This window comes from Necator americanus, chromosome III, assembly GCF_031761385.1.
Source record: "Necator americanus strain Aroian chromosome III, whole genome shotgun sequence".
Classification (NCBI taxonomy): Eukaryota; Metazoa; Nematoda; class Chromadorea; order Rhabditida; family Ancylostomatidae; genus Necator; species Necator americanus.
Window position 1 is genome coordinate 34,529,691 of NC_087373.1, and position 13,885 is coordinate 34,543,575.

General features: G+C 42.4%; 4 protein-coding genes across 6 annotated transcripts; 1 reads left to right on the top strand and 3 right to left on the bottom strand.

The window, feature by feature from the left end:
• Positions 1–1,343: 1,343 nt before the first annotated feature.
• Positions 1,344–2,398, bottom strand: RB195_011908 (uncharacterized protein; the record flags this gene model as incomplete). Of its 2 annotated transcripts, XM_064193524.1 has the most annotated exons (5): positions 1,344–1,439; positions 1,750–1,872; positions 1,937–2,095; positions 2,153–2,245; positions 2,357–2,398. In XM_064193524.1, 5 exons carry the CDS (start codon positions 2,396–2,398, stop codon positions 1,344–1,346), a joined length of 513 nt encoding a protein of 170 aa, XP_064051106.1. The 2 variants fall into 2 exon arrangements, with proteins under 2 accessions (XP_064051106.1, XP_064051107.1); XM_064193523.1 differs by lacking the exon at positions 2,357–2,398 and having other exon boundaries at positions 2,153–2,197.
• A 7,777-nt stretch (positions 2,399–10,175) lies between these two features.
• RB195_011909 (uncharacterized protein) lies at positions 10,176–10,532 on the bottom strand (the record flags this gene model as incomplete). The annotated part of the gene is made up of 1 exon (XM_064193525.1): positions 10,176–10,532. One exon carries the CDS (start codon positions 10,530–10,532, stop codon positions 10,176–10,178), a length of 357 nt encoding a protein of 118 aa, XP_064051108.1.
• A 461-nt stretch (positions 10,533–10,993) lies between these two features.
• On the bottom strand, positions 10,994–11,302 carry RB195_011910 (uncharacterized protein; the record flags this gene model as incomplete). The annotated part of the gene is made up of 1 exon (XM_064193526.1): positions 10,994–11,302. One exon carries the CDS (start codon positions 11,300–11,302, stop codon positions 10,994–10,996), a length of 309 nt encoding a protein of 102 aa, XP_064051109.1.
• A 401-nt stretch (positions 11,303–11,703) lies between these two features.
• Positions 11,704–13,608, top strand: RB195_011911 (uncharacterized protein; the record flags this gene model as incomplete). 2 transcript variants are annotated; one of them, XM_064193528.1, is made up of 5 exons in its annotated part: positions 11,704–11,796; positions 12,719–12,811; positions 12,870–13,031; positions 13,096–13,218; positions 13,513–13,608. In XM_064193528.1, 5 exons carry the CDS (start codon positions 11,704–11,706, stop codon positions 13,606–13,608), a joined length of 567 nt encoding a protein of 188 aa, XP_064051110.1. The 2 variants fall into 2 exon arrangements, with proteins under 2 accessions (XP_064051110.1, XP_064051111.1); XM_064193527.1 differs by lacking the exon at positions 11,704–11,796 and having other exon boundaries at positions 12,767–12,811.
• Positions 13,609–13,885: the final 277 nt, after the last annotated feature.

Genomic DNA, 13,885 nt, shown 5'->3' on the forward strand with positions numbered 1-13,885 from the left:
TAGAAAACGGAAAATTGAATTGGTGATGCTAGGAGTGCCCCTCTTCATGCAAGTCAAAGAAGGGATCATCGACCAAAGATCAGAGACGCTGTCGCATATGCGAATAAAAGTAAAGTTAGGTGGAACGCACACGTTGTACCGACTATCGTTGCACTAGGACCGTGACCTACTGCGTACTACGCGACATCAAACGCACCGCGGTAAGACCGGCAGACCCGTTATTCCGACCTCCTCACGAAGTCTTTCGAAAAACATGATGCTCTTCGAGTCTCTCGCAAGAAGAGAACCAACTGGGCAACACTTAGGAGCGATTGGGACAAATAGAAGTATTACTGGTGCCCACTCAAGCAAATCGATGAACAACCGGAGCACAAGTGATTCGGGTGGGGTGCGTGTAAAGAGGGTCCCGGCGGAATTTCCAGCATGCCTCGGTCATGCCTCGTCAGAGCAATTAACGATGGTGCGTGTCCTAAAGAGATTCACTTTCGCACCTAAATATCTGACTCTGCTCTTCTGCTGCTAATCATACGCTACATCAACGGCTAGGATATAATTCACTATATACTAAATTGTCTTTCAGAATCATACACATTCACTGCAATTTTGTGACGTGAGGTGATCTCAATTTTGTAATCGTACCAGAAGCAAGAGAAATTCTCACGTGAATTATGAGATAAGGATGTATCTGATAGCTTCAAATTACGTGTATAAAAATTTTCTTTGAAACGTAATATTCAAGCTCTCAAAAGTAACGGTAATGAGAATTATCGTTATCCTGTAACTCCCAAGTTTTCTTAGCCTAATTTATTCCTGAACTTCTGCATCTCTGACTTCTTGGAACTTACAGGAAGAAAAAGAGTTCAAATTTGGTAAGATTTCTAGACTTTCTGAAGGAGGTATAAAGGCAAACTCACTCCCTTTCTCTATTAGAACACCATACAAATCTCATGTACTTCTATCTAACACTATTATTCTTCGACTTATTCGGTAATTTCGACAGCTCACACCACTCTTCTTTGCATATTTCCTTGTAACTGCGCAGTTTTCTGCGTCTCCGTGGCTAGAAGAACATCTAATACGGTTGTCTGCGTCTTCATGAACGACTGGAGCATGACCTCGTCGAGGTACGTTCGCTTGTCCGCCGGCATATCCACTGGGCACGTTATGCCTCGGAGACATTCGCGGAGAATCCGCCGGGACCCTTTTTTACCGTTCCCCATTCGGGTGAATGGAGAATTCTGCTTCTTAGTCACACTTTTAAATTTCTTTTCTATATCAAGTTCAATTATCTTTTTGTTCACTGTATCCGTTCAGATTTTATTTCTAATCCAGCAACTATTTGATCAATTGATCACATATGCAGGCCTTCTTCCGCATTTGATTTCCATTTTCCTGATGAAGTTTACGTTGCCCCTCGCTCCACGTGCGAAGTTGTGCACCTGAAAGTTAAACCGTCCCTACAAATACCTACTCTTTCAAATACTCTTTTGAAAAATTGTCGGTTGTTAACCTACAAACTCTTAAACTTTGACAAGACTGTGGGTTGAAAAACACGAACACTCAATCTGGTACTCTACTAAGTTCAACAAGCCTTGCTCATGTGCTTTCAGCATTCGACATTACACAACCTATCCTAGTATTAGGTTGAAAAACCGGATCAAAAAGAACAAAAGAACCGCATCAAAACGAGAGAATATCTGGAGTAATAGTACGGAATTCTAGAAAATAAAAGGAACTATAGGCATTTACCTCCTCACAGCCAGAGCCCTGCACTGTGTAAACGGCGGCGAACTTTCCGTTATTGTTCTTCACGCTCTCTTTGACTAAACTCTTCTTGTAGTCCACTCGATTCATTTGAGCAAAGTCATCGATCTTAACATGAGGCACCGCTCTTCCTTTGTAATATGTTTTATAATACTTTGCCAACCATTATTACCATTGTTTTCAGCACATTCAGATGTGAGCCGTTCATCTTCGGATCGTATTTCATTTTGGTGCTCACCGTCACCAAAACTTGTTCGACCTCCCGCTTCTGTCTTGGAATGGTCTCGTTGCTGCTGCCGCCGGGAGCAACTGTTGTGGCTGGAGCACAAGCCTTCAAATAGACTATGGAAATTGCCCATGTAGACCAGTGATAATGTCCAAGACTTACCTGTGCTGGGGCGAAGAGTGCAAGAAGGATGAGAAGAACTGCCATGGCGTTGGAAGATGATATGGAATACCACCGCTGTCGACTTTTATACTGCTGAAAAGCAAAAGATGTTTGTGAACCACGTTTTCCAATAGCCTTTCATATGTAAAATCCTACAATAGTGTTCCTGTACTGAACAAACAAATATTACCCAAATTTGCTTACCTCGAATGATCGACGTCGATCTCGTGAACAATTACATATCATGGTGCCATAATCTCTTGTGTAGTAACAATATTGCCATCATTGTCATTCTTTGAAAAAATCCAACTTTTTCAACCTTCCTCATAACTAAAATCCTAGACTCCTTTCTTCTGTGCAATTCTGAGAGAAGGAAGGATGCCTGCAAATCTGCAGAAATCCTTCTTTTTGTCAGCCCCAGACTTCTTTTTCTCTTATACTGAATTCCTCCTGTAGGTTTTGCATCATCACACTCTTTTCTAGCAAGCATTACCATGCACGTTAATTGCCTTCGAACAGTTGTTAAAGAGACCCTGGCTCATCGACCCAGCAACTTTGAACACAGCGGCGACTGTGCACATAGGTTGATGGGCAATGTTTTATGTCACCTATAACTACAGGAATGATTGATTCTCTAGCTAAATAAGTGAGTCAAAGGGTAATCACTTTGCTAAAATGCAGGGTGGTCCAAGGAAGTTTTACATGTAGTAGTGGCGGCTCTGAGTGGCTGGTTGACGAGGTGCAAGTAGCAGTCCCTCATTATACAAGTAGGTCCCATTCACTAATCATGGAGCAGTGGGTCGGATCAAAACGTGCATTTGCTGTGAAGTCATTTTACAAAAACGGTCGTGGTGCTACTACTACTGAACTGCTCACTCAACTGCTCTCCCATAACTTTCAGATATTGCGTATGCATCTTTATATCTGAATTGATCTCCTCGGAATTCTTAACCCATGTATTTCTGGTGTGGCAAGTTGGTATGCGAACATGACGTCTGGAATTGTGATGACGTCGGAATTGTCGTTGAGCAGCAGTCGCACTGTCAGCATTTGTTTAGAATGCACTTTATGAACTTCACAGCAAATCCACTTTGTGAACCAACCCACTAGTCCATGTGTAGTGAATGGCAAGTGGTTGTATACTGAAGAACTGCTACTCCCACCTTGTCTACAAACTTCTCCGGGCTGTCGCTACCAAATTCAAAATTTCTCGTTTCCTTGGATCACCCTGTGTTCTTTGGTTGTATTCACTGCCGAAGTATTTGGAATGATTTTTAGAAATTGTATGTTGATGTTCTTGATTGATTTGAAATGATATATCTGTATTGGTTTTTTGTGCAAATTGGGTTGAATTTGAATTCGCTTAATTGGTTCGTATTTAATTAGTATTATATCGATTGTTCCATACGTATTGGTTTTTTTTTTAGTTGATAATGCATTCGCGCTCGCACGTGAATTGCCCTCACTTTGCTGGAGAAAGCAACCAGTTCTGCGGTAAACCTCTTGCGTAATAGGCTACGTTTGTTCCTTTAAGTCGCATAATCAGATTGCAGTGAGAGAAATACATTTTTCTTTTTTTTTTTTTGAAATGTGTGAAAAGGGTTACCCCTAAGAACCAGTGTTGCAGCAGTGTTTACTAAGGATAACCTTTCTCACATTTTTTTAGGCGAAAAAAATTATACAATTGATTCTTTTCACATTGCCCTTGTCTGCTTCAACTCATTTTGACTTCTGCTCTACTCGTGATATTCATTAAAAAAAATAAATGTGTTTTTCCATAAGATGTTTGAAAATGGTCCATCTTAGGAAACATGGTCGCGGTAAACGGTAAACTGAAGGACCGCTGCGAAGTTCTACTCAAGAATTTTCCCTTGAATATCACCATCAATATATTGTAATAGCTATTTCCTTCTCACATTGCACATCGTCATTATAGACAACACTTTAAAAAAGCTCGCTTACACCTGAAAAAAACCTAGGATTTCTTCAATAAATCAACTTATTTATTGATATCATTAAGCATCCATCCATTAATAATAGTGAATGAAATTTTCCTTAAATTCGATTTAAACAACGAATCTGTCAATCGATACCCATACATTATTGTAGCATGACATAAAGCAAAGGAAGTACGTGCCATGTATTACTTTTCCTGAGCGAAACCAGGATTTTTATCGGTCTTTATGCTGGCTGAGGTCTTGGCTGCGTCGCCTTCTTCAGGACTTAGAAAATCAAAGATACGTGTGATTTATCCCCTTTAAACGTCTCGTCATCCTACAGGATATGTCTTAGCAAATAAATTGCTCAAAGACAACGTCAGAGAAGGAGGCCACAATTGGGCTCACCTTGATAGTCTTAGACTCGACGTGATGTTAGCGAACCATCGGGTGTTGGAGTTGCGCAGCTAATAATCACGCTATATAATAACGCACGTAATCCGTGTGTGTGTCACGAAAATACTCCATAATGACGCAGAATTCTGCTCTGTTGAAGACCGAAGCATCCCCACGCACGTGATAGGTGATTCCCTTGGATCATTGACCTGACTATGCGAGAAGGTATGTTGGCTCTGATAAAACAGGTTAGTTTCTGTCGTATGTTAGTGAGGGAAAATAGACGTTTGTGAAAAAGTACACTTCCAAGTTTGCAAACTATCATGTTGCGTAATACCGGGTGTATTCTATCATTTGTGTGTCTGTGTTTGCGTCAGTCTCGAAACTCTAAAAAGAGAGGGAGGCCGGCCCTACGGCGTTGGAGTGGTGCGCCGGCGTCGTAAAGCGGTAAAGTGGGGTGACACGGGTCCAACAGCGTGGAGTTTGTGCGCCGGTGCCAGAAAGCGGAGAGATGAATTGAACTGCCCCGCTTTAGGTTCGCTTTAGGTTTTATTTTGACTTCTCCTTTCTCTGGGGTCATTCTATAAGTATATATTAAAAATATCATCATAAATATGTCAGTATAAGCACAATATCCACAAAGCTTGGGACACGTAGCCACTGTTTTAAAAACTCTGAACTATATACGATAGTGAATGCTTTAGGCGGGCACATAGAATTGTAAACAATCCTCAAAATATTATCAATAATTAGAAAAACGCTAAACCTCACGGATCACCCTACAAATTCTCGTCCGGAATCCTTTCTACAATCGTTATTATTACTTCGCCTGAGTTCTCGACAAAAAGAAAAAAATTTTTCCCTTCTTCTCCTTTAGCCGCATGCACATACATACGTATAATAAGGTTTCATAATTAGTTCGAATCATAGAAATTCGAACAACACTCAATATAGTGCCTGTAACACTTAGTATTTGCTTGTGTCAAGAGATGTGGACATTTTCTCACACGTACTTCAATATCTTCACTTTTTTCGGGTCTGGTTCAATCGATCATACATTAGGTGATTACGGTATGAGAATTTCTTGTGAAAACCAAATGTTAGCTGGGATCTTCGATCCGATAGCTCGTTTCCTTCTGCCTCATTCCTCGTTTTTTTCCAATACATGTTTTTGTCTTCCTCCGATCCGACAGCGACATCATGTAGGAAAGGTGTGCTATTTCCCTTTGGCCAACCTATACTTGAAAGATTTCTTATTTTTCATTCCATGGGTTTAAAATAAGGATTTTTTGTAGCTAATCTATTCTTTCAACAAAGAGTCCAGGAAGAAAGGTTATCCTTTGGAATAGGGTTTTTGGTTTTTTATCTACTAATTATTTATTAACGATAAATATTAATTGCCCTGTTGGACTGTTATGGAACTTTGGAATGTTGAGTACGAGCTTTCTATTGATTTGCTTGAGCTCTAGCCAAGATAGGTATTGGTCTGTCACTCTATAAAAAAGCATTCAAGCAGTAAATGAACTCAAACTGCAACACATCAGCTAGTGCATTGCCAGGTTTGGTAAGGCAACAGACCACGACGCGCCACAACTGCGAGTCGCAAGGGTTTTTATAGTGACTTGAGGACCCACTTCGTAGATCGTAACCCCCACAGATCCTAGTTGAGCTAGTTGGAGCTAGTTTGTTTGTGATCGCAATGCACTCATTTTCTCTGTTCATTCTTGGACTTTTGGCGGTAATCAGAAATGCCTCTAGTGTTCTGCGCGGTATGATCTCGGACTCGATTATTGATATAGTAACCTGTGCCTCTATTTTGTAATTCTCATTACTTATTCTACGGTGTGGTTCGAAGAGGATGGAGAGTTTAGATTTTGTGAAACTATCTACATACTCCTTGACCCGAATACACAGTTGAGGTCTCATTCAACCTATATTATCGTCGCTGCACAACCTGCACGTGATCCGCGATCTTCAAACAACTTTGCAGCACATCCACGCAGCACCATGCTCCATTGCACATGCGCGGACTGACCATTACGGAGATCATGACGCTGATAAATGAATGCCTCAAAGAAAGAGTCCCTCAAAAGAGTATCGGCAGAAGCAGTCAAAATTTGAGGCACATGTCATTTTGAGTTTTCGCGGACGTCGGATCCACGGAGAGAATTTTTTTTTACGTTAGAGGACCATTCACATTTCCTCGTTTAGCTCCTGGTCTATTCTGTTGTCTGTTCTTACATTTCGATATATTGGTTCTAGATTTCACTCAGCTTACATGCTTAATGTTATTAAAACGTTGCAGCAGTTCTCCAAATGTGAACAGAATGTAAAAGCACTCCATAGCACTGTGAACTGTGGGGGTATAGCTCAGTGGCAGAGCATTCGACTGCAGATCGAGAGGTCCCCGGTTCAAATCCGGGTGCCCCCTCCATTTTTCCACAACATGTTTCGCAAAGGTGAGCAACATAAGGTCTTGATGTGCTGATAGTACTTTGGAATTCTATAAAGTACATATTATAATCACCATAATTGTTTATCTACTTCTTATCCGTCTAAATACAGTTCTAAATATACTTTTTAAATACTCTGGATTTTACGGTTTAGCTGCATAATATGTAAGTAAACAAGCTACATCCCCACTCGACCACGTTTTTTGTCGGCTTGATCTAATGAGAACAGTGGAAGTCTCGCGTGGATTTTTCCACCTCGGGAGCGTTACGTATCCGGGAGTGGATATGATCGGGTAAAAACAAATATGCCTCGACGAGTGCACACTCCAGCCTCTTATGAAGGCACAGACCACCGTTCAAGATGCTCAGCTAACTACAAAGACGCCAAAAATTACACGGGTACAAAGAAATACAAAGGCATACATACTGAGAGTTGTCGAAATAAAAATAGACCAATCAAATAGAGTGATAAAAAAAATAACTATAAATCACAATATCACATAGAACAGGATCTTCTTTAACTTGCCTAGCATGTGATAGGCTTTAGGTGGGTGGAGTCAGCTATTTAGTCAGCAACGGCGGTAGACCTCATTAGGACATAATGTATTACATCGGTAATTGCTCAGGCAAAGCATGATCGGGGGCATGCTCAGAAATCTGCGAGAGCCTTTTTAGCCTGTCTTGATCCAGAAGGAGATAGAAGAATGATGGTAGAAAGGAGTAAATGAAAGAAATCTACATCTGCTATAAGCATTTATTCGACGTAGAGAATACTCAAAACGTTTCTGCATTCATTGCACGAGAAAATGGCTCGTTTTAAAGGCAGTGTATCACAGTGAAGGTGAATTCGGATATAAGATTGTGGAATGCAGCGTAATTCCGCTCATCTTTCTCTCATCTCCGCAAAAAACAGCGTGGTAACCGCTTTCATTCCTACGAAGGGCGTTAGAAAAGTCTTCTATGTACATATTCCGGTCTTTCTCACCCTCTTCATTTGCTTCACTTGAGATGAGAAGTGATGAGTGGATGAGAAGACATCATTGATCTTCGACCGCTCGCACTCGGATGCGGCGCGTGCACAAGGTTTACGCGTTGCAACTGAAACTGTTGTACAAAATGGCATCTTCCAACTCTATTTACGGCAGTTAGGGAGAGATGAACTAAACTATCCCGGATCTTATAATCTTCTAACCAAACTCTACGCTTTCGCTTTGGCGCGTGCACCACGTCAAAATCGTGATTCGCTGCCTTCGACCCGGTAATTGTGACTTTATTGACCGTTTGTGTTGCAAGCAGCCTTTGAAAACGTGATAAGTTACACGAATGAAACCCCATCGTTTACGTTGGTGGGAATGTTCTAAGTTATACAGGACCGGGGGTGGGTGAAGAGCAGTTGGTTAGAGGTTCCGCTATCTACACGATCACTTCGGAGATTCGGATCCGCCCTAATGCTCACCAAGTTTTTCTTCCCACCGGGATTGATAAATTGGTACCAGGTTTGTGTGGGAGAATATAAACTGACTTGACAAAGGGCGACTGCTATCGTCCGACAGCGGGTTCTGACGCTGCCATGCCATATCGGTCAATCAACACCCATTTGTAGTGAAAAGCAAATGCTATCTATCGCTTTTATGAAAACTGTAAAGATGCTCATAGTTTCATGGACACAACGAGGGTTTCATCCATCTGAAACAGTACAAAGAGAAGAACGATTAGTGTTAAACTCCGCATGTGCTTCAAGAGTATTCTCTGCGTATCTTACATTATTCTAATGCGACAGTAGTCTCAAAGGATTATCAACCGTGGACTTAAGCTCGAATGTTCGAATGCACTGTGCATCATAATTTTCTGATTCGACTTTGCTTTTTAGTGGGAAGTATGTGCTGCGTATGGCAGGGTGGAATCCATTTGATGAGTTTCAATTTGTTTGAGTTTTGATTGTTTCACAGAGGTAATACATAAAAGGACTCCATAGGCCAACGATGTTCCACTATTCTAAACAACAGAAATTGGCAGTTCGTCCAGCTAAATTGGTTATAACTATCCCAGAAATAATCTACCACAGGTAATTACCCTCTAAGATCTTATAATTTCCTTAATTTGCTGTTCTAGAAACTTAGCAGTGGTGTGACATAGCAATAGTGCTGACCGGATTTCTAAAGACAAATATCTTTTTTTCCCCTCCTCGAAAACCTCGACGAATAAAATACAGGATTTAGTGCTCATGTAAAACGGAGCCACCGCGGCAGATGTAGTCGTGAAAGTCGTGTCGTCAAAACGACATGATTCACGGATATAGTTGTGGTGCACTTGCGTATGCGCTCGAAACAGGGCGGTGGAGGCAGCAGTAGGGACCGAGTTGAGACAAAGGACAACAAAGGTTTCACCACGCTCCCAGCCGCTAAGTTCAACTGATGCACCTCAAGGGAAGTCGCGTACGCAATTGCGTACGTGCTCCATGTCGTTTTGAATCTACTATAAGCTGGAACTCATACAGTTATCCGCTTGATATTTGCTCCCGCGCTAGAACACTATATAACTCGCAACTGCAGAGTTGGCAGATAGGTGGAGTAGCATCCTTCAGTATGCAACTTTCTACCATTTACTAATCATGGGCCAATGGATTGGTTCACAACGTGCATTTGCTGTGAGGTTATCTTACGAAAATGGTGATAGTGCGACTGCTGCTCAAAGGGAACTCTGAAGTCATGACAATTTAGGGCGTTATGTCCGCGTACCAACTTGCCACACTATCAACACATAGGTTAAGAATTTCGAGGACACCTGTTCAGGTCCAAAAAGAAAACCACCAGGTTGTCAACGCACTCATCGAACTGCAAAAAGCAGTGAAGCAGTTTGGGCCTCACTGGCAAGGACCCTGCAACGTTCGGGAAAGAAACGCGAAACAGCAGCAAATCGAAATCGAACAACCGATCGCCGAATACTCCACACTATCCTTAGGTAGCTCTAGGTCACTTACTTCGCTTAATCAGCGGGCTGATGTCATCACCTGACGCGATTACCCGCATCTTCGCCGAGGTGTGCCGTTCTTGAACACAGCTCTGCCCAACCTTCTCGATCTTCTGCGAGGGCTTGCACAGAATCAATCCATTCGCCGCTTTTCCACATTCTGCGAAACCTTACGTCTTGCCTGAACTGCCTATCCACGCCGAGTGTCCTGAGGTCCTCTTTCACCACCTCAGTCCAGAACTTTCGTTTCCGGCCATATGGCTTCTTCTAGCTCGCACCCGACAAACTCTTCAGAACTCGTTGAACAAATCGATCTGTCGGTCTCCTTAATATATGACCAAAGAAGCGAAGACAATTTACTTTAGCCATTTTCGATGGCGATGCAAGATGTTGATATCTTCCACGTGTCATCCACACTTTTTCTTTTGTATTGATCTGGGTCCTGGAGCTAGACACTACCTGTGACTGTCCACATACCACATCAATTTCTGCGTAAACATCTTCACTGTGGCATACCCTTGGCCAAAAGTAGCCAAGTAGCCGTCTAAGCAGCTTTCGTTCCGTGCAATCAAGCCTCTCCATCACCCACGATGGGGTTGCCCAAGTCTCCGATCCGTACATCATGATGGGACGAATTGCGGATAGGTAGACTCTCAGCTTGACTTCGTTGGTGATGGGGGTCGTCCACAGACATTTTGTTAAGGAGTTAAATGCAGAAGTGGCCTTAGCGCACCTTTGCTGAACATCTCTCTCGTAGCTGCCGTTGTTCTTCGCGCGTTTCTTCGCGATGTTTAATGAGTCAGTTCAGGATAGTGCGCTCCAATACCTTGTATATAACACGCAGGAAAGAGATTCCTCGATAATTCCTAGGGTCCGTGATGGATAACTTCTTGTGGAGGGAGATAATGATAGTGTGTCTCCACGAGCCGGGATCCTTTCGACTATCCACATTGAGCAGATGATTTTTGCCATCTTACGGAGGACGAGGAAGATATTTCGGCTTCGAGAAATCCCAGACGGAGGAAGAGATTTCAGCATCCCATCGTCTCCATCAGATTTTCCATTCTTCATTTTTTAGATACAGACTAGAACCTCATACTCGGTCGGTGGCTCCTCGTTAACCGCATATATGCGCCTATAAAATGCTCGAGTTCAGGAGCCAACTGTGCTTGCCGGTTCAGCAAGGTCTTGAAGTGTTCCCTCCAAATTGGAAGAGTTGTTTCATCAGCAGTTACTCCAATGGCAGTGTTCAGGACAGGAGAACATCTTTTCATTTTGCTGCTATACTGTTTTAGTAGAGCATAGGCTTTCCGTGCCTTTTCAAACTCCATCGCTCTTGACGTCCAACCGTTATCGCGGTCTTGTTGGAGTTGCTCGCTTAGTACTTTAGACATCAAAGTATTGAGTTCTTCTTACAAGACGTCCTCATTGTTGTCCTCAGCGGTTTCCTTAGGTGGCTGGGCACTTACGATCCAGAGTTTACGTCCTGTGCGATCCCGCATTCGTACGAAGGCTCATCTAGACGAAGTTGAGCCAAACATCCCCTATGTTGTTGTAATCGTTCCTCACAGCTATCGCGCAGTCACCTACTTTGTTCTCATCGCCGCCCCATTAGATGCTGTAATTTTCGATGCTGATGTTTCCTGCAGTGTAGCAAAAGGCACACAGAGATATCGCAGAAGTCTGGATAGTGCGGCTTGTTGGAGTTCACTCGATAGTATTCAGCAGTTCAGCTAGGCGAAACGAATAGTTGTCTCCAAAGATTCTATGCTTCACGCAGTTTACCTTTCAAGTTATGGACTTTGGCGTTGTGCTGGAGCACCTTTTTGCAATGTATGGCAATCTTTCGCCATATAACAGTACGGGTTATATAGCTCGTACGTTCCCAGTGCGTAAACTCAAGTGCCTGATTGCGTTTAGCTAAAGCAGGGCACGTACAGGTAGCAATCAGACTCGTATACGCGGCCCCAAGCTCTAGGTGAAGATCCAATATGTAAAAGTTATGAGAATGGTGAACAGTTCCGATATCCCTGTATTATTACAGGGCGGGTGTAGCGTAGCGGTTAGAGGTCCCGCTTCCTGCGGTATCAATCAGAGGTTCGAGTCCGCTCTAGTGCTCACCGAGCCTTTCATCCCTCCGGGGTCGATAAATTGGTACCAGACTTGTCTGGGAGGATAAAAACACTGACGTGACACATCCGGATTGAGACACTTTGTCCTTTTTATCCTATTGCAAGGTGATTGCTCTTTGACTCACCCGTTTAATCAAAGGATCAATCAATCTCGTTGTTATGGGTCACATTGAACATTACCATTAACAACCTATGTGAAGGTGCGTCCAAAGTTGATGGTTCAATGATCCAGGATCTCTTTAGCGACCGTTCGAAGAAAATTATCGTTCACTATTGTGATAATGTTCGTTAGAAAAGAGTGTGATGATGCAAAAACTGCAGGAAGAGTTCAATATGAGAGAAAATGAAGACTGATGTTGACCAGAAGAAGGATCTTTGCAGACTTGCAGAAATGTCGGAATCGAATTTGCCAGAATCGGAGTGATGAAAGAACTCTAGGATTTTAGTTATAAGGAAGGTAAGAGTCATTTCTTCAAAGAATGATAATGATGGCAACAGTGTTGCTATACAACAGATTATGGCAACATGATATGTAATTGTTAATGAGATCGACATCGATCATTTGAGGTAAGCAAATTTGGGTAATATTTGTTTGTTCAGTACAGAAACGCTATTGTAGGATCTTACATATGAGAGGTTATTGGAAAACGTGGTTCACAAACATCTTTTGCTTTTCAGCAGTATAAAAGTCGACAGCGGTTGTATTCGGCATCGTCTTCCAACGCCATGGCACGTCTTCTCATCTTTCTCGCAGTATTCGGCCCAGCACAAGTAAGTCTTTGACATTATGACATGGTCCACATGGACAATCTCCATCGTATTTTTGAAGACTTGGGCTCTAAGTACTCCAACTACTGCTCCCGGCAGCGACAGCAACGAAATCATTCCAAGACAGAATCGGCAGGTAGAGCAAGTTTTGGTAACGGTGGTCACCAAAATGAATTATGATCCGAAGATGAACGGCTCACATCTGAATGTGCTGAAAACAATGGTAATAATGGTTGGCAAAGTATTTTAAAACATATTATAACGGAAGGGCGGTGCCTCACGTTAAGATCGATGACTTTGCTCAAATGAATGGAGTGGACTACAAGAAGAGTTTAGTCAAAGAGAGCGTGAAGAACCAAAATGGAAAGTTCGCCGCCGTTTACACTGTGCAGGGCTCTGGCTGTGAGGAGGTAAATGCCAATAGTTCCCTTTACTTTCTAGAATTCCGTACTATTACTCCAGATATTCTCTCGTTTTGATGCGGTTCTTTTGTTCTTTTTGATCCGGTTTTTCAACCTAATACTAGGATAGGTTGTGTAATGTCGAATGCTGAAAGCACATGAGCAAGGCTTGTTGAACTTAGTAGAGTACCAGATTGAGTGTTCGTGTTTTTCAACCCACAGTCTTGTCAAAGTTTAAGAGTTTGTAGGTTAACAACCGACAATTTTTCAAAGGAGTATTTGTTTAGACGGTTTAACTTTCAGGTGGAAAACTTTGCACGTGGAGCGAGGGGCAACGTAAACTTCATCAGGAGAATGAGAATCAAATGCGGAAGAAGGCCTGGATATGCGATCAACTGATCAAATTGTCGCTTGATTAGAAATAAAATCCGAACGAACTCAGTGAACAGATAGATAACTGAACTCGATTTAAGAAAGGAATTTAAAGCTTTATTACGAAGAGGAATCTCTTGAAGGTCAGAATGCAAAGAAGATAGAAAGAAATTCGATGCTCTTCCCTAAACAAAATTTTTTTTGTCGGGTTAAAACGAACTGCTCCCTAGTCCAGTTGCGTAAACGGCTGCGCTCAACGTGGCGGCATGGAGCTGACGGTTGTGTTCGCGGCTCGACCTTCGCT